At 40.3% G+C, this 26,223-nt stretch overlaps 1 protein-coding gene across 3 annotated transcripts; it reads right to left on the bottom strand.

Annotated features, from left to right (window-relative positions):
• fndc5b (fibronectin type III domain containing 5b) lies at positions 1-26,223 on the bottom strand. Of its 3 annotated transcripts, none has more exons than XM_072370301.1 (6): positions 25,744-26,223; positions 19,860-19,978; positions 18,767-18,965; positions 13,618-13,707; positions 7,316-7,506; positions 1-6,771 (listed from the first exon to the last, which is right to left on the bottom strand). In XM_072370301.1, the coding sequence occupies exons 1-5, from the start codon at positions 25,817-25,819 to the stop codon at positions 7,367-7,369; spliced, it is 624 nt and encodes a 207-aa protein (XP_072226402.1). In that variant the 5' UTR covers positions 25,820-26,223; the 3' UTR covers positions 1-6,771; positions 7,316-7,366. The 3 variants fall into 3 exon arrangements, with proteins under 3 accessions (XP_072226402.1, XP_072226403.1, XP_072226404.1); XM_072370302.1 differs by having other exon boundaries at positions 2-6,771; positions 25,707-26,223; XM_072370303.1 differs by lacking the exon at positions 1-6,771 and adding an exon at positions 11,635-11,777 and having other exon boundaries at positions 7,422-7,506.

A 26,223-nucleotide genomic window follows, 5' to 3' on the forward strand; every position in this document is an offset into this window, starting at 1 on the left:
ATGACCAAACCATTACTGTCCCTGCTAGCTACACCACCCAGATGCATTTCCTCAGACAAACTGCAGCGAACAAGAAGAAGCATCAATGGTGCATTGAAAATATTTTATTTCTTTTCTGTGTTATACATAATTAGACATTTATAGTTTTTATAGAAATAGTATATATATATTTATATATGTTTACCATGTGAGCGAACAATAGCAGAGTCATGCTAGCCCTCATGAACAGGTTTTATCCCATGAACATCAACATGGTTAAACACAGACGTCGTGATTGTACATAAAACACTGACTCTGTTATTCTGCTTTAAATCCATGCTTCTTGGTTATTCTTCCACATAAATTACAAATATATGCCATAACTAGACGACCCCAGTCCTTACTACTCAATATGGGGCCTTAAGGGGGATTATTTGCAATTCTCAATATTTGCTCAGGCTCATTTACAGTACAGGCATACCAGTGGAGATTTAGCCATGTTGTAGGCCTCAGTTGGTTCACGAAGATGATGTCAGCTGGTTTATGTTTTATTGTCAGGGTTACTGAGTAACTTGTGATGTTTTATTACGACTATCTGCTCTACTGGGACATACCGTTAGATTACTTCAATCACATAGCCGTATCAGTACTGAAGGCTGAAAAGCATTCACACAAACATCTTACTTAGGAAAGATGTGATGGTGAGTAAGCACGTAAGTGCCTTGAAGCGGAGCGTAAATGCACACAAAGCAGAGCAATGACTGATGACTGATCAGATATAATTGGACCACTGGTATACTGTAGCTTATCAGTGTCTTTTAAAATGCAAAGTTCCTTTTTCTTGGAATGGCTCCTGTCAATATTTTCTTCACATTTGCACTAACTACGATACTTTCAAACCACACGAACATTTTAACGTTCAGACATCACAGTGTGACTGGGCTGAACTCAAAGCTTTGGTCTGTAAACCTCCCCCTGGGTGCAATGATCTTCTCGGTCAGTCGGTGTCTGTCGCTCACACCATTGTTCCCTCTGATTCCCTGATTTGTCTCCCCCTCTGTGTGTGTCTGTCTCGCTCTCTCTTTTTCTCTGTTTCTTCTTAAGTCTATCTTCAAGTCCCTCGCACCACATTTGCACATGCCTCACTGGATGTTCTCCTTTAGCAGCTGTTCAGTCGCCTCCTGCAGCCTCAGATGAACAGTGACTGAGTTGTCTGGGCCAGACCTGCCTTCTGCTGCTTCCCCAAATGTGTCACTTTGGACCACAGCCAGCTGGAGAAAGAACCAGTGGCTGAACTGGTGTTAAAGTGTGTGTGTGTGTGTGCTTTGATTAAACGGATATAGGAAAATTACCACTTTGGGCTCAATAGCATAATGTCCACTGGGCACATTTGTGCTTTTATCACCCTCCACATCAGGCTGACAGCGGCACCTAAAAAGTACAGAACCACAAGTGTTTGCTTCCTTTGATCAATCACAAAATAAAGATGTAATTTAGCTAAAGGCATGAGAGGATTCAGGCGCTAATCACAGATTATGTAATGTAAGTCAGAGGTAAAAATCCAAAAGGAACCACATTCCAAATAAACAGTTCGTAATCAAACAAAGATGAGTTCTCAGAATCGATCACTCCTGAGATAATGAATTACCGTTGGTCTTTTGTGATGAGCTCATTTGGTTTTACAATGGGGACACCAAACAGAATCTTCACCTTTCTTTTGTGTGAAATAGTCCCAAACTTTAGAATCTTTTTTGTCTATTTCCCAGATTTTTCTTATTGCTGCTTTGTCTGCCTTCCTTTGTGTCACAGTAATAAAAATATCACTGAACAGCATTAAGCTGCGTGGATCAAACCAAATGTCGAAATAAACAATTAGCATGGAGGATCTTTTGTTATCGAGTTATCTGAGTTATCTGATGAATCGTTTCAGCCCTAATCTCACTGGTTTCAAGTTTTCATGAACTTAGCATATTTATCAAAATAAGCATTAACGAGCAAGCTTTCGGTTGAGGCTACTTTGGGATTGAAAAGTTGGTACAGATTGGGCCTGCATAGTGCCTGCTGGTTTTCTGAAAAGTCTCTTGTCTAAATTTGTTACACTTCTAGCCCCAAAGGACCAACATATCAATGGTCAAAATAGTAAAATCAAGAGTTCAACACAGAAGCCTGCAAACCAAAGGGGATGTAACGGTGGATCAGCTACTTTTACACATGCTACGGTGCTAGTTAGCCTGATTTTTTCCTAACTCTGAAAAGAAAGCAAAATCAATAGTTTCCATTTAGATAGGTCGACTTGTAACAGCTTACAGTGCAACTGCATCATTCACTTTTCTAGAACTTTCTGTAGTTAAATGCTCGACCTATTTGGATTGAAACAGTGATACGTGCTGTGACTGTGGTCGTCTATAACTGAGCCAAAAGATGCGACTTATTAACATCTGACTGCATTTGGTGGCAAGGCACATTAAACATGTGGACTGTTACTTTGTAGAGCAAACAGAATAAGGCTACTTTGAAATACTGCCTTAAATAATCTAGAAGCACCGTATATGCAAATGTTGACCTATATGTTAATTATGCGTGTCAATGATCACATCTGCACACACATAAAATCTGGCCCTGATCCAGCTCTATGAGAAGAGATGGTTAAAAAAAAACAGGACAATGAACAGGAATCAAGTAGGAGGGTGATTTAAAAACATCTCTATGACTGCTGACTGGACTCTTCCCCGTTCTGTCGCCTGCTCCACCTCTGCGGAGAGAGCAGCAACAGTCCTTCCAACTCTTTACAGCTTTTTACAGGCTGTCTCAGACTGCTATGACCCCTTATGACCCTCTGGTGTCTCTTTTGTCAGACATGTTTGTTCTTTAATTCTGCTGCTTTTACATTGGTGGCAACCATGACCCACCTCTGTCATCAGTAGTGTATGCTTAGAGGAAAATGACAAGTCTGCTTTTTTAGTCTCTGTCTTTGTTTGCAAGCCAGTATAAAACACAAGCGCATGGTTACATTTGAGCAGACAAACACTTTTACTCATTTATTGTACTCTTTTGTAGCAAATCTGCTAAACTTTCGAATTCTTACGTATAGCTTTACTTGTTCTTACAGTAATCCCACACAAATATGTGCTCATTAATAGAGTAAAAGGTGCCTCTTTTTTCTCACGCATCTTATCTCTCCTTCCACTGAGTTCTGCCTTTTCATTGATTCCTTCATTGACTTTCACCCTCTGATCTATTTTTCCTTACTTATTTACCAGGTAAAGTGTTCATTCCAGCCAGTCTGAGACCGAGAGGTGATAAATGAGCAGAAGAGCGAGGGATAGGCAGTGGGCCGGGGCGAATAGGAGAGTGAACAGCTGATGCGGAGCAGGAGAAGGCGGCTAACGGGAGTCTGAGAGTGGATATAATGAGAACCAGGGGAGCTGGGTTGGGGGTGGACAAGACCGTTGAAGGAGAGAAACAGGGAAGGGTGGAGAGATATATGAGGGAGAGAATTGTGACAGAGTGATAGAAAGTGAGGGTAAAGTGATAAATGGGCAAATGAAGGAGGATGAGGGTGGCTGGAGATTGAGGAGGAAAGAGGAGGCTGATGAAGGAGGAAAGGATGAAAAATGGGTGGCAGGGTGAGGCGTGTTCGCAGAACTGGTGACTGAGATGAAAACGAAATGGCACAGGGCTGTATTTAAACAGGCCAGGCCTGAAATCCAGCATGAGAGCGCGTGTATATGGGAGTGTGTGCAATAATGATTAGCAGTCATCTCAACCAGCGAAGCACTCAGGCATTCACTCATTATCTCTAAAAAGAGAGCAGCTCTGCTGAGTTAAGCCTTGGAGCTTTTTCTCTGTCTGACATTTTGAGTGAATTCAACTGGTTGTTGGGTGCGGATAACACTACTTAATTGAACAGGAAGTCTGAAAGGAGATAATGAAGCCTTATCTTTAGCCAAGTAATTCTGATTAAATCCTCTGCTCCTTCACATAAAACCCTTGATGAAGCGGTAACTGAATAAGTGGGAAGGTTATTCTAAAACTCAAGGTTTTCCATGAGCGTCGAGTGTGCAAGTAATAACCATTTTCTGATAAACTATTCCTTTTAGATTTTGAGAATGATGTTTTTTTAAAATATTTTCCTTGAGGTTCCAAATCCAAAGAAGAGACTGCAACTGACAATCTGCTTCTTTGCTTCTTTGTGTTGGAGCCTTTCAAACAGGTATATAAATGTCCAGTTTCCAGGGTCCAAAAATGCTCTGTATTTCCCTAAAATAGCTGGGCACTGTAGTTATTTGGTGCATCTGTTGGGGACTTTTTTTAGTGATGGATTAATACACGTTTGATGTGGCACTGAGTTCTTGCGGCAGCAGGATGCTGTGGGAATTGCTCAGAATAAATGACAGTGCCTACGTCTGTTATATTGCAGGAACCTGTCACTCTGGTAACTTAATATAGGCTTTTATCGAACAATAAAGCTCTGTGGCACAGAGGAAAACACAGTACATATCAACAAGATTTGAGATATATATACTGATATGTTGGTGGGATTCCTTGCTGGTTTGGGGTTAATAAAAGAATCCTTTTCTTTATAAAATGCCTTTTATACAGGGCGTCGTCACATGCAGCTCGATTAGCCTGAATCATCAAAGATAACCATTTTTAGGGGTTGACCTAAAATATAGTGCAAACCACTTCTGACTGTAAGAGAAAAACGTCAGGCAGCATTGCAGGTAAGGCATCAGACAGCTGTCGAATATGCCTTTGTCATTTTAAGAGTATTGTTTCTTTCTTTTAATTTGGGTAATTGACAGAAAATAATCTCATCAAGTGTCATATATATATATATATATATATACTATTGTTCTATATATTTAGTTTTATCACACAGCTGGTCCAACATGGTTGGCAGGTTGGGTGACCAAAATTTCAAAGCCTCTTTAGCTACTTTACACCTGCATTCGACCTATTTTTCTCTGAAAAAGTTTCCAAAAAGTTGGGTTGCTGTGTAAAAAAATGGTTCCAGAGCCCATGTAGTGATTTCAATGACAGAATCATGACTATTTTGAACAAAGTGTCACCTGAGGGCTTGGATTTCACAGGTACCGAATTTATTTTGTGTCCCTTGCCCACAGACGTGTTTCTAGATTCCGAGAATCTTTACAACCTTACAATTTTACTTTGGGGAACGTTACTCTGAAATTGCTCCACAGTTTCAAGATGCAGTCTTCTGCACATTTTTTAACCTCTGCCCATCTTTACTTCTTAGATACTCTACCTCTCTCAGGTGCTCTTTTTAAACCAAATCATGTTACTGACCTGTTAGCATTTTGCATAATAAGGTGCAACATGCTCTTTCAGTTGTTTCTTTTTAGAACCACTAAAAAGAAGTTTTTAGTTTTTTTGAGATATGTTCCTCATGTCAAATTCAAGATGAGCTTATATCTTTCATGAAGTAAAATGTCTTACTTTCAACATTCGATACTTTTTTTATGTTCCGTTGTAAAATGTAAGTAAAATGTTAGTTTACGAAATTTGCAAATCATTGCATTTCTTTTTTCATTACCATTTTACATAGCGTCCCAACTTTTTTGGAATTGTGTTCATACTTACAATGCAGGGTTACATAGGGGCATCGAGACATGATTTAGCCACACAGCTAAGTGCGTCATCGCTGAGCCTCCACTTCCTGGTATTCCTGTTGGTGGTTTGCCAAACCACAAAGGAAACCCAGCCAAACTCTGCCCACAGTATGCATTATATTAGGGATGATGCCACATATATATTCCCTCCACATCCTGCTGCAAAATACAGACAGCATATGGTGCTCAATATGCAGTGATGAACAGTGAAGCCCAGTGTGATTCTAAATCCAGCCATGCTTCTCATCTAAAAAGTTGTCACTGATGCTTGCCTGTGCGTTTCAAAGCTGGAAGTTGTTTTTATTCATTTGATGTGGATTAGAGACTGCTGGTCAATCCTCGAACTCTGCGTGATTCATAGCTGTAATCGATCATTGTCACCAACACAATATGTGGTAGCTGTAAAGAACAAGCCAGGTTTTATCCCTGAACGGATACACGGGTTTGAAGTTCCAGGCTGATGACAAAGAGAAAGAGAGAGAGATAAAGGCAGGAGACAGAACTCATCGTGCAATACTTGTGACCCAACAATAAAATAATACCATAAAAGATCAGGATTTTCAGGGATTCAAGCAATCACAATAAGAGGAGCACCAAACAGGAATGTGCTTATAAGAGAAACACCGACACATAGAGACAGGGAGAAACATGAGCTGCTACACAGAGGGCTGTAATAAAGACAGAAAGGAGGTAATGCAGATGGATAGATAGAAAAAGATAGAGTCCTTGGTTTAAAACAGAGCTTAGCTTGTTTTGTTGTGTGCTGACTGGTACCTGGACCAGTGAAACTTGTGTGGCAGCCAAAGTTTCTGCCATCTCTGACCTGTGATCCAGATGTGAAGTTGACATTCATGTTTGATGATCAACTCCCGGGATTCCATGCCAATGATGAGGAGTAACCAAAATGTATGAATCAAGCAGTTCTCATCAAGAAGAGACTGATCAACAGCCATTTATTCTCCTGTCTGTATCAGCTGGAAGTCCAATTTTGGTTGCAACAAAAAGAGAGTTTTATCCTGCTTGAAGCCATTGATTTTGCAAGTTCAGGGTTGTCTACATTGTAAATGTAGAGTTCTCCATTGTGTCAAGAGGATTTCTGTCATGGTTTATCCGCTCTTCAGGAATTTTTCTGGGGATGGCTTTCTGTTGGTCTCAGAGTCTGAAAATAAACACTGTTATTGTAATTTAAGAGAGACAAAGAGCAGTGACATTTCAGAGATGGTATGGACAGGGAGCAAAAGCTAAAAAACACCCCTCTCCATGTGCCTTATTGATTGTTCTCTACAAAGCTCTGGAGAAAAAGCTTTCCACTTTAGCATTTGAAAAACAAGTCTGTAGAGTAACCACTCAAAATACATATTAATTATTTGAACAACGACCCCTGACTTTTGAGAAATGTAATCATATCATATGCCCTTAGGCTTCAAGAAACATCAAGTACCCACTGTAGCTGGTAGCCCAACATGCTAGGTTTTGCATTCCCTGCTTCATAATCCAAAAACATGCATTTCACGTTTTGAAACTGGGAATTACTCAAACATTTGAGCATTTTTCTAATATTACCATAAGTATGCTAGTAAAACTGACAAGTAAACTTCTAGTAAAACTAACATACTTGTGCATGTAAAACTGGCTTTACCTGCCAGAGTATGCATTGGACTTCAGCTTTGTTTATATTTTTGAAGATTTTCAGAATTCCCCACCTGTCCTGAGGTCTTAGGTTGGTTATTGCAGAAGGCGATGCAGGGTTGGTCTTAGACATTGCTGCGCAGTAACCCCCCTTGTGGATGCTCAGGAGTACTGCATTCTGAGGAGTTCTTGGCTTTGTCCTTGTTGTTGTTGGGCTCATTGTCTTTGATGATGTCATACTGACGACAAAACAAGGCGATCACTCCTGAGAGACGGACAGAGCACACATTTGTACAACCCCAAATACAACCTCAAATCAGTTACATTTGGGTTGGTATTTCAACTTTATTTCATTGCAGGCATTATGAACCCTTGACAAAACTCTCGATTTCATGTTTTGTTTCTTTGATTACATTTGTATTTTAAGTTACATCCATTTTTTGCATTTCAGGGCTGAAACTCAATCATAAAAAGATGTGATGGTGAAACTTTAACAACTTTGCAATGTTGCCCATCCTTCTCAAAACACTTAAAAGCCACTCTAGAATTGAGGATACCTCAATAATGAAGCTTATTCAAATGTTATTTCATCCCATTCTTCCTGAATAGACATCTTAAGCTGTACCAGAGTATGAGGTCATTATCAGCACATTTTTTATTAAAAAAAATCTTTGGACACTTCTAAAAAAACCAAAACCTCCTGAGAAGCTTTATATTTATGTAGTTTTCTATTGTCTTGGATGTCTCTAAAAAAGACGTTGCCTCAATGGCAGCATTTGTTGCTCTAAAACTATTGTTTTTGCATAATACTGTGTGTGTCCCGACTTTGTCCGATTTGGGGTTATAACAGCCCAACAGCAAATTAAAATGATTCAATATTTCTAATGTATCTATCGATGTAGATTTAAAAAAAATGTTTTTTGGTCACCGTTGTTTCTTCTATTTAATGTTAACATACTATACCCCTACTGATAAAGACGGGTTCCAGAAGTTTGAGTTGAGGTTATTTTGTCAACTGCGCTTTCAAACATCAAGAGTGAATCGCCAGTCTCAACTTCCAACGTTTCGGACAGCTCTTCGATAACTCAGCAAACATCATGGATTCACGTGAGCCATATAACATACCAAAATCTTCAGAATATGCAAGCACATGGACACTAAGTGGAAACTGTTTCATTCATTGAGTTGAAGTCAATATCAGCTGGTGGATGGTAGATCTCTACTCCTGATGTGTCAATAAGGCTGATAAACTGAGCTGGGACAGAAACAAGAAGAGTGTGAAATGGGCAGATGGAGATGGGGAATTGAATTTGACACTGAGACAGCCTTATGGAGGCTGCCTTGAGTCAAAGAGATGAAAAACACGGCAGAGGAGTTATAGATGCGAGAGCAGACAGAGAGCAAGCTCAGAGAAATGAGAAAGGGAATAATTCATGATGGTGGAGGAGCATGCGTTGGGTTGAAGCCAAGCCCAAAATGGCTCCAGCATTTCTGCTTATGTCAGCCTCTGTTCATCTGATCATAGCAGTAACAAGGGGCAAGATGGAATATCTCCCTGTGATATCACCCGGCGCGCCCTATAGGCCCAATTAAAAGCTGAAAAACACAACTCGCCTCATTCACCTTACATTTTTTTTCACTATCCTGCCCTCAGTTTTTCCCTCATTTCTCTTAATGCTCCGTCTTTAACTCTCTTTGAATCTCCCCTTTTTCTGCCTCAGCCTCTCAGTCCTATCACTGGTAAATGGCAAGGGAGAGCTACTGTAGGCATATTTCTGTGTTGTATATACCATATAAAGTATTTAGGCCATGTTTGTATCTCGTTGCGCTTCATGAAGTAGGTTAAGGAGGAATATTTATAGTTGCATCCATCTTTGAAACAGGGCTGAGATGTACCAAAGGATGTATTAGTCTTACAGCTTAAACAAAACACAGACATGAAATGCATAAACCTTGTTGATCCCTTTTTCTATGATAAAAGTAGCAGGTTAAAGCTTCCTCGTCTTCCATTACATATCCAAGCCTCCACATCTGTAACAAAGATCAGCACAGACACTCATGTTTCTGAAAGGATGTGCCATAAAGATTTTAATTTTGGATTTCCATGACCTTTAATTTAGACATTCAAGTTCCTCCCTGCATGAAGGTCTAATTAGGGTAAATTTACTATTCTGATGCGCTTAGACATGATAGTGTAGCCTTCTCAAATATCCTCCAACAGTAGGCCCACTTACTTGTGATGTTCCTCAAGGCTATGACTTTGGGCCCCTTTTTTTTCACCATGTATTCAACCGAGTTTTGCAGGAAAAAGCAAAATAGTCACAAAAACATAATCTGTTGATTTGTGCCCACAGATATTTATCTGATAGATTCCAGTTTGTTCTTGTAAATGAAGAATCTTCCTCACACGTTGGAGTAAGTCATGGAGTTCCTCAGGGTTCTGTGCTTGGACCGATTCTTTTTACTTTATACATGCTTCCATTAGGTAACATTATCAGACAGCATGGCATAAATTTCCATTGTTATGCTGATGATACTCAGCTGTACTTATCTATGAAACCAGATGAAACCTACAGGTTGGTCAGACTACAAGCCTGTCTTAAAGACATAAAGACCTGGATGACTCAGAACTGTCTGCTTTTAAATTCAGACAAAACTGAAGTTGTTCTCTTTGGACCTGAGCGCTTCAGGGAGAAATTGTCTAGTTATATAGTTACTCTAGATGGTATTTCCTTGGCTTCTAGTTCTACAGTGAGGAACCTTGGAGTTATTTTTGACCAGAATTTATCATTTGACGCACATATAAAACTGGTTTCTAGGACTGCCTTCTTTCACCTTCGTAATATTGCTAAAATCAGGAACATCCTGTCTCAGGGTGATGCAGAGAAACTAGTTCATGCATTTGTTACTTCAAGATTGGACTACTGTAATTCCTTATTATTGGGCTGTCCCACATATTCTCTGAAAAGCCTCCAGCTGATCCAAAATGCTGCAGCCAGAGTTCTGATGAGAACTAACAGGAGAGATCATGTTTCTCCAGTTTTAGCTTCTCTTCATTGGCTCCCTGTTAAATTCAGAATAGAATTTAAGATTCTTCTTCTCACATATAAAGTTCTTAATGACCGAGCTCCATCATATCTTAAAGATTTAATTGTAAGATATTTTCCTAACAGAGCACTTCGCTCCCAAACTGCAGGTTTACTTGTTGTTCCCAGAGTTTCTAAAAGTAGAATGGGAGGTAGAGCCTTCAGTTATCAGGCCCCTCTCTTGTGGAATAAGCTGCCAGTAAATGTCCGGGAAGCAGACACCCTTTCCACTTTTAAGATTAGGCTTAAAACTTTCCTTTTCGATAAAGCTTATAGTTAGGGATGGCTCAGGTAATCCTGAAACATCCCATAGTTAAGCTGCTATAGGCTTAGACTGCTGGGGGACCTCATCTGTCACACCTTTCCTCACTTTGCTCTCTTTTTCCTCCTGTTTAATTTCACAATTGATTTTATGTACATGTGACATTATTGTGATTATTAACCTATGTTTCCCTGTTCCAACAGATATCCTATGAATGGCGTTATGGTGTTTTTCCCCCCTCTTTTCCCTCTTTTCTGTCTTCTCAAACCCCAGCTGGTCGAGGTGGATGGCCACCCTTCCTGAGTCTGGTTCTGCCAGAGGTTTCTTCCTGTTAAAAGGGAGTCGTTCCTTTCCACAGTTGCCACAGGCACGCTCAGGACGGGAGATTGGACTGAAGACAAGTTTCGGTGCAATCTGTTGGTTTCCTTAGCTAGGATATTAATTTTTTGAATTGGCTCTATATGAATTAATTGGATTATGATTACAATGAATTGAATTCCAATTGGCTTGAATTGGACTATATTACTTAAGTGCCTTGAGATGACAATTGTTGTAATCTGGCGCTATATAAATAAAATTGAATTGAATTGAATTGAATAGATATGATTTTTGTTCTTTTTTTATGCTACCAGACACAAAAGCCAGGAACACAGAATCACTAAATTTTGTGAGATAGTCACAAAATGACTGACTGACAAAGTTTGCATTTGGAGGCCGAACAGATTAGGGTATGGAACAACACAGCGATTGTCAAGTTGAAGAACCACGCTTGATTCCCATCCCAGCCACTGGTGTTTTAAAGCAACTTTACTTTAAAAGATGTATTTAGGATTCAGTCACTGTTTCCTTGCGCTTTTAACTGTTGTTTTGTTGTTGTTTCACACACTGAAAACTACTTGGTGAAGCTTAGCCATGACAATAGAAGTGGTTAAGGTTAGGAAAACATCAAGGCTTGTGTTAAAACAGACAGTGTAATGTATCGCATCAAAATATATCATTCCTGCATGACTGATATGTGGTGTTGAACACTACTAAAATACATTACCTTTAAAGTTGTGCTGGTTGGCATGACAAACACAGATTTTGTGTTCTATAGCACCCATAAAAAGTCTTCTGATTTGTGACGATTTCACGCTTTTCCATGAAGACGTGCTTATATATTGCCCAAGGGGTTCATTGTTGATAGTACTAAAAATAAAAAAGTTTCTCTTATTAAGCTTGAGAGCCACTTCAACCTGTGCTCGAATAAAATCTAAATTTCTTTTTTTTAAAGGCCATGTAAAGCAAATTTGGAGATTCCCTTAGAAACAGGTGTTCTGCTTAATTATGAAGTGAAGTTAGACTCAATCTAATTTCTGATGTTTCTCTGTTCAGGATTCTTAGTGGGTATTTAAAGCAAGTAATGGGCAACCCCACCCCTAACACTGTGATGTTATAAATATGCACGCTGCTGTGAATTAGCCTTAAACTAACCAAGGTGTAGATATAAAAGTGATCAGACAGATGTAAAGGAGCTAGATTATAGAGGACCTTTAAAGGTAAGAGAAATGGATATAGTATTTGACAGGGATACGTTGAAGTTGATGGAGAAGCTTGAGAGGAAGGCCAAAATTAGAGTGTTGAATTCCAGTTATCAATACAGGAAATAATTAGGGTCTGAGAATGGCAGTGCTTTTAGGTGAAAGCCACACATGGGGATGATTAATAATGCAAACATGGAAGACCAAACTACATTTTCTCTATTTGCCTCAAGGATAATGTCAAGAATATCACGCTTTTAACCTTGAGGGAAAGAACAAAGGAATTGTCAATAGTCAGCAGTAATCTGTCAAGTTTAACAAGATTTGTTTGCTTTAAGGGGAATCTCAATCTTAGCACTATTTATTTCTATAAAAACCTGAATATGATGAACAATCAGTAGTCAGAAAGAGAAGAAGGTGGAAGAGTGGAGGGAGTCATGGATGTCAAGTAGAGCAGGATGTCGTCTGCATAGCAGTGAAATTGGATACTGAATATATGTCAAAGAGTAAAAAAATTGTTGATCGCAAAGGAGCCCGAACAGATCACGGGGGGCACTGAGTGTAACAGATGGATTGTGATCTGCAATTTTACAGTTGAATAGATGGGGTGTGGTGCAAAATACTGTATATGTTCTGCATTAAGTAAGAGGGCCGTCAATGATTCCAATAGAAGCTATTCTGCGAAGAAGGATGTGAAATGGTGTTAAAGGCTGCACTCTAAGGAGTCAAGGATCAAGGATCAAGGACAGCAAGTACAGTCAGCAGCCACCAAGAGGTCCCTATAGTGATTTTAAGCAAAAAATGTCTGTCTGCTTAAAAGTATTTAAGTTAAATAATACTTATTTCGTATTTACTTTCATTTTTCAAAGTTTTTCAAAGATCACTTCAGATTTGCTTTGTAAATGGAAACCCAACTACTGGCATGTAAAAGCTTTTTATTTTTAAATGACGATTGAGCAATCAAAGAGATGTGGAGGTTTAAAACTAAAGGATGAAGAGGCTGAGGGAACAGAGAATCTGAACTTCGAGCTGTATTTCTTTGAAGAGGTCGGTTGGTGGTGGTGGCGCAGATTGATATTTTGTAAAACAGGGCTCTTGAGGTCACTCGTCTTAATCTACTAAGTATGTGTATGTGGTTTTGGCAGAAAAAAGAACATCTTTACAGCAGCGAATGTGATCATCCTTCATACAGGAGACATATAATATTGACATTCCAAACAGTGGTTTAAGGATTTGACGTGCTGTGATTAGTAATGGGTGATCAGACAATTTCCGTTTGGCCCCTGATCTGCGTCTCAATAAGAAATTGTAAATTATGACTCAAGCTTATCATATGATATTTTGACCAATTAGCCAATCCCTCACTGAGTATCTTTAAATCATCCTCAAAGCACTGCAGAAATCAAAATACTCATCACAAACTCAATAAAGAACTTATTTGCTCCAAAGGCTGTGGCTGCATATAAAACCTGCGGTTATAAATGTGCAGTGCTGAAAAGGAATTTTACCTGCCCACATGATGAGCACCACAACAATGATGATGAGTTCTCCAGCCCTCAGCTGGGCAGCCTGACCAACCTCCTCCATCGTCACCTCGTCTGGAGAGAGAACACACACACACACACTCAAACACACACAGAGTCAACAAAGTCCAGTTCATTGGCCGGGGAATAAATGTAAATTTGCCATTGCTCTGAAACCCTGCAGTGAATGATCAGAGAATCAAACGATGTGACATGAGGGTGCAGAGGCCGCCTGGTGTAAATTCCCCTCTCTGGTCAGTGTAATTAAAGCTAAGTGAGAGCAGAGGTCTGCAGAGACTGTAAGAGCTGAATCCCTATCCAATCGCTCACTGGGTTTCTCTTGCTGACAGCATGCTGGCAGCTGCAGCATACCACCAATAACAGGCTTAAAGGCTCTAACACAGTCTGCACTACAGCCCCTTACTCTCTGTTGCCATCAGAAAGCTTTGCAGTACCTAACATATCCCCCTGGTTCAACTGTACTGCTCATCTCAAAAAGGTGTGCGTCCCCTGGCTTTGTGTATCATCCATCTAAAACAGAAGAAAGACGTCATTGTCACTGTTTCGTGTCTGTTTGCGTTCCGGGGGTGATGTGAATGTCCTCGAAGGAAGCGTTGACCACACATTGGTTGAAACAAGTTGGTCTTAAAGGTACACTGGACTATAATTATACAGCATTTTTACTGCTGTTAATGAAGCTGTCACAATAAATAAAACTTCAGTATGATCAAATGTGTAATAAAATGCAGTCATTTTTCTGATTGTATAAGATGGCAATACATTTGGTTTCATTGTTGCATTACAAAGTGAATAAAACCCAAACTCATTAAGCAGGCTTTAAATGAATGTTTTCATAGATAACTACAATGTTCATTATGGCTGGCCTTTCTGATGGTAAGTCTGACTTGGTTTCACCACTCCAAAACCTTTGCTAAGCTATTTCTTGTATTTCAAAAGGTCCCCGACTGATATGACTTGTCCGATTTATCATCTTACCTCTGGCACCGGAAGTGTAAAGAAGACTTTGTTTTTATAGCTTAAAGCAAAATCCTTCTACTCTTAGTCTGCCACTGCTTTTTACATCACAATCGGCAGTGATGGCAACTGGCTGGAAAGGCCTTGGCCTCTGTGGCCTCCAGTGAGATACGTGTAACTTCAGTTCAGGCTTTTCAATCCCGAAAGCAGCGTAAGTGGTGAAGACTGGAATTGTATTTCGGGTCTCCAGTGTCTGCGGAGCAGCTGCCTTTCAATACTAGCAAAGGAGAGTTGAACGTGTGGAGCTATGCCCTCTGTTCTCAGCTGTTCAAGATAATCATCTGGCATTGCCGGTTTAATCCTTGAGACAGTTCTCTATTCATTCAGTGGTCCGCAGTGTCTCTGCGTCACCATTTGGCTTCATACCAAATCATCTGGAACCAAGACTGATATAGTACCAAAAAAAGTGTCAGCATCAGTTATTATCTACAATAAAAAATCCAAAAAAGAAAAAAAGAAAAGAATTAAAGCTACCATAGCCACGCTGCACTGTCCTGTACAATGTAACAGAAACATGCTAATATAGTGACCAGAGGGGGGGCTTTCATTAAATTCAAGTCCAAATTGTTTATTTGTCATGTTATTCTGGTCCCCTTTTGTGGAGTTTGAACTCCGCTGATACACTGACAACAGTGTTAAGTTCTACTGTGGCAAAGTGAGGGTTCTCTCATTGACTGCAAATGCTTTGTGCACATAGAAAAACTTTGAGAATTTTTAAAAGAATTTAAATAGTTTCTTTTTTAGTAGGATAGTTAGAGAATATCAAGGTTTACAGATCTCATTAGTCAGTTAAGATAAGCTAAGAGGTAACTTTTCCATAAGTCCGATGTCCTCAGGACACAGCTTTGCATGTAATGAGTTGAAGGTGATGTGCTCCATTTCTCTTTGGTCCAGTCTCCTGTTACCACGGTGATCCCTCTGAGCTAAACCTGAAGCCTCAGGCTTGACAGAAGGGTGGTGGGTTTACACACTAAACGGCTAGTAATAACAGATTATATATTTCTGTTGTGAGGGCACACCTCTTTAGGATGTTAACTTTAGGATGCAGTGTTGACTCCTTTGGGCTCAGAGGCATCTGGGTCAGACCATCAAACAGTGGAAACGTGTGTTGTGCTCAGAGCAATCGCAATTCAAGATCTTCTTTTGGAAGAAATGGACGCCATGTGTTCTAGGAAAAAGATGAAAAGGACCATCCAGACTGTTATCAGCAAGAAGTCCAAAAAACAGGCTCTGGTGGTATGGGTGGTACCAAAGCAACTGCTCATTTTGGTCTATGTATAAAACTAAATCAAGCCAAAACTGTACAACGGCTGAGCATGGAAGAATAACAAGCTGTGTGGAATCCACCGTACTGTATGTAAATGAGTTCAATAGTATAACTGTGCTACAGAGCAGCACAGTACTCAGCAAACCAATTAAATGTTTAAAATGTTTCCAACAATAAGGAGGCCTGTAAAATTCTATTGCTACAAAAGACGGATTTACAAAATGTTAATTTTTTTCAGTTTCCCGTAAGATGTTATAACCAACTTAAAGACATGATGCTTCACATTTATGAAAGCTTCAGCGCAAAAAGGTGACCAGATAGACAGGCTGTCAGAAACACAGAACAGAGACATGCTGTGTGTGGGCCTGTATTTCAGATATAAATACAAAGTTGTGTCAGGCTGATTAATACCCGCTTAGCAGAGGGAGGAGAGCAGTAATGGCCTGGAGATTTAATCAGGACAGCTAATGAATGCTTCCACCAACACACACAAAACAAAACCATCTAAGTCAGAACCCCCCAACATCGAGACAAATCGCCCCTCTAAAGACCTACTTCACACTCGCAGACATACATGACAACACAAACTTTGGTACACCTAAGATTCTTTAAATAAATCTAATAACCGAGCAGCAGCAATTGACTATAAGCTTATGCTCACAACAAAAAAGCAATGTTTTAGTAACCTTAGCCTTGGCCAAAGCTTGGATTTATTAAGCTGCAATAACTTCATTAGCAATCTAGCCACAGATGATACAATTCTGCAACACCTTCTGCTTCTGTGGGCAAGATGAGCTATTGCAGGCTAGATCTGGTTTGATGAAAAAGTTAGCCAAAAATTCGAGTGATGAATTTGCCCTCATTATTGTTGTAAACTGGGAGAAAATTACTTATTGTGTGTACAGTATAAGGGAACATTTACAGGATTGTTAAAGGTCCTGATATCAAAGCAACGTCAAGAACTAGCAGGAATGTAATGCCACCTGTTGGGAAATCTGAGAAGCATATGAACGCACTGCAAAGACCACATCCGACTGTCAACTAGGGATGTCGCGATCCAATCTTAAATATTGGGTTAGAATCACTGAGCGCATTTAAACTCCAGTTTCTACTGTTTTAGGTACTCTGGCAGGACCTACATGCCAGCTGTGTAAATATAAGTGAACATCAAGAGCAGTCCAAAAGACAACTGTAATATCTTCAGTTCAAGCATTACATGAGGCAGTGGTGTCACAGTTTCATCCGATAATACAATCAATTTGATTAGACAGCTAAAGTTTAAGCCCTTGTCTGAATACAATGATTTCACTTAGCTAACTCAGGCTAAGGCTCGAAAACAAAATCCTGAAGTTGGTTTCTGATTTCTTTCCCCTTAAGTGCCAAATCAGATTCAGCTCCTGAGTTGGAGCTAAACTTAAAAAAGAACAGACAGTTGCAACAGTGTAGGAAAAACTGGAAGAACAACGGCAACATATATGTTTACTGATACTCCCAACATGGCTGTTATCACTACCTCCCCAGGAACGAGCTTGTGATGACAACAACACAAAGGAAGGGCATTACGCAGTATCCTGCAGGCTGTGTTGGACCGCAATATCTGATTATCAAGATTCCCTAAGATAATTAAACTAGTTCATTATTTTCTAACAGGACGGTGGACGTCAGCCCCACACAGCACAGACAGTGAGGTGCTAGCTGTTTTACAGACAGAAAGATTTATCAGTCTTTTGTTTTTACGTCTGCTGTTCTGTGAGTTGTTCGTGTCCGCTTCGAAGTCTCCATGGGACACTGGTAAACATTTGTTTCTGTAAAAGGAAAATTAGCTGTACCCATTCTTGTAGCCCCGGCCAAACCATCCTCAATGAAAATCAGTGTGTGAACGCAAATTAAACACTTTCCCAATGCACGAAAAAGCCAAGCGTTAGCAGGGTTTTCGAGTAGCTTAAAAAGGGGCTTTAATTACATAAGATTGACGTTTTTGTTAATAGAAGTATAGTAACACTCTTCAACATGTTCCGCTGCATTAAGGCCCTGGGCAAGCTTCTCGATGATGGTGTTTCTAGGGAATACACTGCACTGCCCCCATAAGCCCTCTGTTTCCTCTCTTATCGCCTTACAGCTGATGGGCCTTTAGCATTTTGCTGTGTCCCTTTGAAGCAGCTGCATTTGGCAGCGTAAATGGGTCGGACATGATAAAATTTGGAAGTATTGCAAGCTGCTCCAGATAACAGCAGCCTCCGTGTGTGTCTGAATGAGAGCAATACTCTGTATGAGAGGTGGGAGGGGTTCTCAAAGAGATTTCTGTGTTCTGTACCCATTGTGTATGTCCTGGAGACGCATTAACAGAATATTACTGCTCTGCCATGTTATTGTCTGTGGAGGAAAAGCTAATATTAAAATTTGTGTACCTGTATGTGTAGACTTGTGGGCGCCAGCAGGGGGGGAATGGTTGTTTACGCCATCTGTATCCCCATGATGATGCATGATTGCTTCTCTTTCTGTTTGATTTTACACTTATGTTTGTGCGCTCTCTCCTGCATTGCATTTTAATCTTCCTCTTATACACTATGTGTGTTAGTAGTATGTGCCTTCCTCATAAAAACACTTGCATATATGTACAACTTTTAATGGTCTTTTTCACTGAATATTGATGTATATACAAGTTTTTACATGGAACCTACAGAAACACTCACTTACATACAGTACAGCATGTAAGTGAGTGTACAGCATGTAAGCAGAGACAGAAACAAAAAAAAACAACACTAATTTTGCATCCAAATTTGTTTTTAAAAATCAAAAGAAATTCCTTGATAAAAAAAAAAAACAACTCACCAGGACTCTTGGATGCCATCTTTTCTGACTCTTTTGGCGTTCTGAAGAGCACAGGCTGACTGGGGGGGCTGCTGCCTCCCATGCTAATGCTCTGAACGTGGACGATGTACTCGGTGTCCTCATCCAAATCCCACAATGCACAGGAGCGCGTGGTGGTGTTCACCTCCTGGATGAATCTCAGCATGCGCACATCCTTCTTCTGTAGCCATGCAAAAAACAGACGAGCGGCAGAAGAAACATCCTCATTGCAGTTGGTTTGATTTGACCTTTTTCCCACCAAACATATAACAACATTCTGGGGCACCCACTTGTTACAGGTATTTCTCACAAAGATGTAGATGAAGATTTAATGTTGACACAGAGTAACGGCATATATAATATCTCTTTGACATAAAGACAAATACTTTCTTCCGCTTTGTAAGTAAAAATTGCAGTTTTTTAGTGTTGAAGTCAATTTTCCCTTTTTAAGAGCTCAATTTGTACTAATGCCTTGGTTGACAGTTGAGAAAAAAGCTTAAACAAAGCCTCCTGGGTTTTTTCCCCTTTAATGCAATTAAGCTAAAAGAAAGAGTGCTTTTCTGGTCATGTATAGTCTACTAGAAATGCACATTATTACCCTGCTTGCTCAGGTCAATTGGCTCCTGTTAGAGTTAAGAGTAAAGCATCTTGAGGGCACTTCTATTCATCTCACATTTAAAGAAGAGAATTTCTGAAAGTAACTAAACTTTGTGCGGATAAAAAAGGTTTTTTGTATGTTTCATGTGAATCAGGGGTTTTCAAAGAGTGACACTGAACAAAAATTGGAACTATCTAAAGTATGCCAAATTAACTTTTATTACACATGGATGTATGGACAACTACCCCTGGATTCATTTGGTACAGATGGAAACTTGAAAACAAGCAAGAAAGTCAAATAATCATGAGGAGCATCTGTTCTAATTATTTTATAGTGAGTGGATTCATGGGCATTTATTCAGCACGAATATCAAAATGAATAATATTCTCTGAATGGTCAGTCACATCTGTTTAGATTTGCTTTCACAGATTTCTCCTGACCAAACACATAGAAGGTGCACAGCATGCTCAGAGGTACCTGTTGGGTGATGGCGAATCCAATGACGGGGTCTCCCTCCAAGATTTCCCACGTCACCACTGCAGAGTTGACCTCCAGCTCTCTGATGGTCACATTGAGCGGCGCGGACAGCAGAGCGTCTGACACACACACACATGCATAGCCAAAGGAAACAAATAAAACCATATATAGCTCATAAATATTCTAGTCTCACACCTTGTGATGGATACATTAGATGCTACAATGGAAAGCTCAACACGCATCCTCCCCACCATCACTCTTTCTCTTTGAACTCAGTGTTCTCTTGCTCTCTCAGCCCACCTTCACTGAGATCTTCTCTTCACCTCCAACAAATTAATCTTTCTCCTTTCATTAATACCGGACCCAATTAACCAAACACCAGCTACCGGTGCTTCCCTTGAGAGTCATTTTTTTCTCATTATCTCTTTGTTTCCCTCTCATATATATCTTTTCACCTTTACCATCTTCTCTATCGCTCTCACACACACATGCATCTCATTAAAGTGTGACTCAGGCGGTCATATATAAATCACCAATTGATTTGAACATTTGTGCTAAAACAAATAAATAAACCATTTACCAGTGTGTAATGCATTGTTGATGAGTGGATAAACTGTGATGGATTGCATCATTGTCCTGCTTAACTTGTTTTATTTTTGAATTGCAAAAAGAGTACAAAATGGAGTGTGTGTATGTTTGGGTGTGAGACAGAAGAGCTTGTGTGTGAGACCAACTCAAGGTCTTCTACGAACAGAGTCAGAGCTGTATTTCCCATGAGCCTGACTTGACGGAGTAACGTCAGAATCAGACCTTGACATTGTTCTTGAACACACACATGGCTGCTACTGTACATGTGCACACACACACGGGACTAGCATTGAATTGGCCATTTATCTGTGCTATAAATACTCAAGATGGACAAGCACATCCACGATTTCCAGTTCATCAAGTTTATTTTCCCCCCTAACACACCTAAGCCTTAAAATTGCTGCTCTGTATTTGGTGAAAGTTTAACCAGGCAACTGTTAGCTAACAAGTTTCCCAACTGATGGGTGCAGCTGTTACTGTTGTGTTGACAGCTCGTTTCTACAGTGCCCAAATGGCCAAAACACTTTGGGTCAAAGTAATTGCTTTTAGGATGATATTATGAGATGAATGAGAAATTCAACCTTCTACGTTTATAATAAAGGGCTAGAGGTGGATGAGCAAATGCGTGCCAGGGCCACTGTCCCTGCCAGGGTTTATGTAGGGCTTGATCAGGGCTCTCCTGGAGCTATTGGCCAGGTCTTTCAGTTTATCACATACCCATGGCCCAGCCAGGGCAACTTTAGTATGACGCACTGTCAGACATCGGGTTTACCCTCAGGTTGAGATAGGGACAACGACTGCTTAAGAAGAAAATTTTAACTAATTCAACAAATTTCTTTATTTTTGAAAAAACTGTGCAACAATGGACAGGTTGTGCTACTCATCTGAGGAACACTAGAGCTCCAATCAATATCTGGGCAAAAGGTAATGTCCAACCACAGATCGACAATGAGTACGGTCACAAGCACAACTGAGTCGAGCTACGGAAACAACCACACTGCACTATTTAACCAGACCACCATCCTGGTTCCAGTATACATGCATAGGAGCAGATTTGAGGTTTGAGCAAGTTGATGCGAACTGTCGTCTTAATTGGTTGCTTTTCAGATTCTTACACATTTGGCTGTCTGACAAAATAAATATGTGAATGAGAGCAGCTTTACAAAAAATGCAAAGATGGGGCGCTGGAGCAGAGCACCTGAGCCCATTTAATCTCAGTTTCATGGGATTATTGATCAGACATTTTGAAAATCTGGCTTCGGTCCGACTAACACAATACTTTATTTTTTTCTTATGTCATGCCAGAGTCAGCTGGAGATTTTTTTTTAGGGGTTTTGTTTCCAGTGAAGTATTACGCAAGTTTTGTGGCAAAATGATTCAGGTGTCTGAAGCTTTAAAAAGAAATAAAAAAATCTATCCTGAAATTTGCTGTAACGCTTAAAGCATCAAAAAGTTATATTGTCAAGTATTATAATGCCTCACTTTGGTCTCAGACAGGTAATGCCTTGGCTGAGGCAAAAGTTAACAGGTGTAAAGATCCACAATATACTGTTGCTCAAACCACTATAAGTTTATGAGGTCGGATTTTTTTTAGACGCCAAAAACTCACTCTTCTCCTGTCCCACTTTTGAGCAGCTGCTGGCTTGTCTCGCCTGTCAGCCCCCGCCTCTGCTTCTCTGAACTGAGAATGCTCTGAAGGCAGTCTGCTGCAGGTAAGACTGGCTGCTCGTAACTTTACACAAATCCTCTTTTGTGGATGTCAAATTAAACATCCCTTCAACCAAAGGATTGCGTTGGTTGCTGGTCTGCTGCAGGTACAAAACAGTTGACATTCATTGACTTAAATATCTTGAAATCAACACTCTCATTGGATCATGATTTAGCTTTTTTAAATGTATCCACATTCAAACAATGATGGCTGTGTGGAACAGGAAGACTTGGCCCCAGATGTCTGTTATCTGTATAAACTTTAAATCTTTAAACTCTTTGAACACTTTTACTTTAGATATGTGTTTGAAATCTGATTATGCGACAGTGTTTTTTACTGTCTGTGTTTACCTGCCAGATTACCAGCAGAAACTGCTGTCTGACGCTTTTTTGGAAAGTACATTGTCAGCCCTTGAAATATTGAACTCACAGCCTCAGACCTCCTCAGACAATAACTGTATTGCAAGAAGAATACACTCTCTTTTCCTGCCTCTATGTTCGAGGCATAGAGAATCATTGGAATACAGACTAAAAGAAACTAGTCTCCATATGCTTTACATCCACTGAGCGCTTCTTTGGTTGAAATGAGAAATTAATGTCTAGGATGAAACTGGGCTTCATGGCATTAAAAAATTATTTTTTTTTCTTTTCCTTTTTTTCATTTCTATGTAAATATGAACATGCACCCCAGATCCCACCAGGGATGGCAGTATAAATTGACAGAACTTTAAAGCTCTCCTTTAGTAGCACATAGCTCGTAATTTATCGAGCTACATGTACATGTTGTACCAATAGGCAGCATAACATTCTATCTGTGGAGGAATGGGAGTTGTAATTCCTAAATCAGGCTAAATTACTGTAATTGTTTTTCTGTTCCACGACTACATATATACCTCCTTCTCGTCAAACATATAGTTATTGTACATGAAAATCTAAGCTTAATTTGACATTATATACTTGTGTATTACACCGCTCCCTTTATGATGTCCTGCAAGCATCTTGTTGGCAGCATACAGCCTGTGTAGAGGGAAGGCGCGTGATGTCATCAGTCATGTGACTGTACTCCTGGTTACAGCCACTAAATGGCAAAAAGACAGCTGGCTTGATGGCTGATGATTGTTCGACTGGCTGGAAAACACAAAACACATGTCTATACTTATAAGGAGCTGTTGTGCGACTGACTGTACCAACAGTTTCAATTCACTTCAGTTTAATTTATATAGCGCCAAATTACAAGAAATGTCATCTCAAGGCACTTCCATACAGTCCAATACAGTCCAATTCAAGACAGTTGGAGTTCAATTCATTGTAATCTTAATCCAATCAAATCATATAAATTCATGGATTTGCAACAAACACTTTGTGTTCAACATGTTGTGATTTTTGAGAAAAAAAATCTATGTCATCCCAATGATATTTTTTACAACATAATAAAAACTGGAAACATGATAACCAATTTAGCATCTCCCGTTTTTGTTTTCAAATTAGATAGAAAAAACGTGTAACAACACTCCTTTTGGTCTGTAATTTGGACGAGGGTTCGATGTTGGATAGTCAGGATAACCTTAGAGGAACATCATAAGTAATTTCTTCAATGGAAATATGTACAGAAAGTGACTTGATGTATAAGGTTTGCTCCAAATCTGTTCAAATTACGTTTAATATTGATGTTTTGATGGATGGTTAAATCACACTCCTAATGTGCCTTTATAATCCTGAGCCCCTTTTTCAGAAGTCAAATATTTTTTTGTTTTTTTTTATTGTTAAAAATCGAGGGGGTTAACAGGAAAATCCTTGTTCGATACCGTGATAAAGTGGGAAAAAGCTTTCAGCGTTTGCTTTGAGAATTTTTGCAGCACAGAAATGAGGTACATATGAACATGAGGATATCAGGCCAGATGTTAAAGTTCGTGAACCACAGATTCATTGGTAGGTTGCAAAGATCCCCATCGAGGCCAACAGCCTTTAATCTAACATGATGTCTGTTTCTGATGCTCCCAATCCCACAACTGGCAGTGACAGCCACGTTGAAAGTTTCGCCAGACAGGGGCCATCAATTCACACTCTGTATTAGTGTCTGAATAGAACAGGGTCCACATTTCACCCACTGGTGAAATCTGAGTTCAGAAAAATATGTTCATATTAGCCAACATAGTCTCTCAGCAAATGCATGTGCGTTTCTGACATGTAGATGTTATAAATGACATTTTATATTATAAATATATTTAGGTTCTCAGATGTTCAGATAGTGAACCAACCAATTCTCAACCAAAAATCAACTTTAATATCATGATTTATCATATAGGGATTTGAACAGGATTTACAGGTTAGATCAGGCATCTTACACAGTTAGCCTACAGCTGTTTGTGTCACCCCCTACATGAGTTAGTAATGACTAATCTGCATGAGTCAAAATTGGTCAATTCATGGCTAATGAAGGTTGAAACTAGTCATTCAAATCCTGCTTCGTGCTCACTGGGTACATTTCTCTTTTTTTCACGGTGGTGATCAATAAACTCTGAGCGGCTTCTGAGGGCCCTGTGCGCAGCGTGCACCCAAACACTGTGTGATCCATTGCTGTGACTCCCCCGTTTGACTAGATGTTTTCTCACTGTTTATCTTCCGGCGCTCACACAGACACACAGAAACATTCCAACACCAGCGAGGAATTCCCATCCATTCTGAAAGTCGTTTGCTGCCAAAACGAGCCAAAAAGATGGCTGCAGAACTACAGAGCTCTCCCTGAAAACTACACTCATCTCCAGCCTCGTGAAGCCAAACAAAGAAAATCTCTGCAGGCTCAGATAAAGAGCACACAATCTTATCAACAAGAGTGGGGCTTTTTCCAAATGCCTATCTGTCATCTCTTAGCTTATCATCGGGACACAATGTAACCCAGATCTTACACCTGAAATAAAGTTTCTTATTGAATATAACCTGATCCAACCTGAGCGATATGCTCTGATATTGGGGCTTTAAATAGGAGTAACTCATTCTTGTTTTCTAGCCTTTCAGAGCACTGATGGATAGTGAAGCTGGGGTGCAGAGTTTTCACAATCTGCATCAGCAAAACAAGACATAAAAAAAAGTGACATATGTTCTCATTTAAAAGGCCAGAAAGTGTAAATCGACATCATCTCCTGAGTGCATCAACCTTGGCCGAGTTTGATCTTCTTTTAGCGCACAATCTGGGCATTTCTCTACTCTACAAAAGTAAAAACTCGCTGGAGCCACAACGTGCCAGAAAATCCCATTCATTTCTAGAATTGTTCCCAAAGCTGGGGTGAAAGTCCAATCTTGATGCAGTATCAGATTATTTTGTGTCAGCCATTTTTTTGCCATTACAAAGCTCACTGTTTACCAGCTCGTGCAAGTGTGTTAATGCAGATGAAAGCACAGACACGCAGCGCACATCCAGGTTTCATGTCAGTTTCCAAAGGGATGATCTCCGTTGGAACGCACTACATACATGACATCAGACGGCTGTGGTCATAATACTACACAACAGCATGTGTCTGACAAGCGGGTACACCCCCACCCCTAGTTGTTTACCTGCGATCATCGCTCATCAACCTGTGGTACAACTCACCGGCACGGACGGAGGACACCGAGAGCAAGCCCAGCAGGAGCAGCAGCACCGCCGCAGACGAGCCTGGTTTAGCCATCCTCCTGCTAATTCTAGAGAGGCTTCACATCCTGTGCGGCCCATTTATGTCATCGCATTTAACGCAAGGAAACGAGCATCCCTGTTGGGGGTACCGGAGAATGGACTTGTTGTGCCGGGAGAGGAGGCTCTCTGGAACTTAGAGGCTGCAGCAGCAGAGGCGCAACAACAGCCAAAGGAAGAGGAGGGGGAGGAGGAGGAGGAGGTGGGGGCGTTCAGAGGAGAGCGGAGTGACTGCGTGGAGGCTGCTGCTCGATGCCGTGCCCGGTTACCGATGGAACCTGAGCGAAGGTGCTCAGACCACCGGCTGCTGGTGTCTGCGCGAAGGCTTGGAGAGGTTGTTACTACGAGGAGAGGCGAGCGCAGCGTAAGAGGAGTGCGCAAGTGCTGCAGAGTGCAACGTGC

This window comes from Leuresthes tenuis, unplaced genomic scaffold, assembly GCF_036924035.1.
Source record: "Leuresthes tenuis unplaced genomic scaffold, fLeuTen1.0.hap1 SCAF_18, whole genome shotgun sequence".
Lineage (NCBI taxonomy): Eukaryota > Metazoa > Chordata > Actinopteri > Atheriniformes > Atherinopsidae > Leuresthes > Leuresthes tenuis.

Bases quoted from the DNA above. Each gene is read 5' to 3' on its own strand.
- fndc5b (XM_072370301.1), bottom strand. From the start codon at position 25,819: ATGGCTAAACCAGGCTCGTCTGCGGCGGTGCTGCTGCTCCTGCTGGGC. The intron at 19,979-25,743 runs GTGAGTTGTACC...TGTGTGTGTCAG, and splicing joins GGTGTCCTCCGTCCGTGCCG to ACGCTCTGCTGTCCGCGCCG. The intron at 13,708-18,766 runs GTGAGTTGTTTT...TTCTCTCTCCAG, and splicing joins GATGGCATCCAAGAGTCCTG to ACGAGGTGACGATGGAGGAG.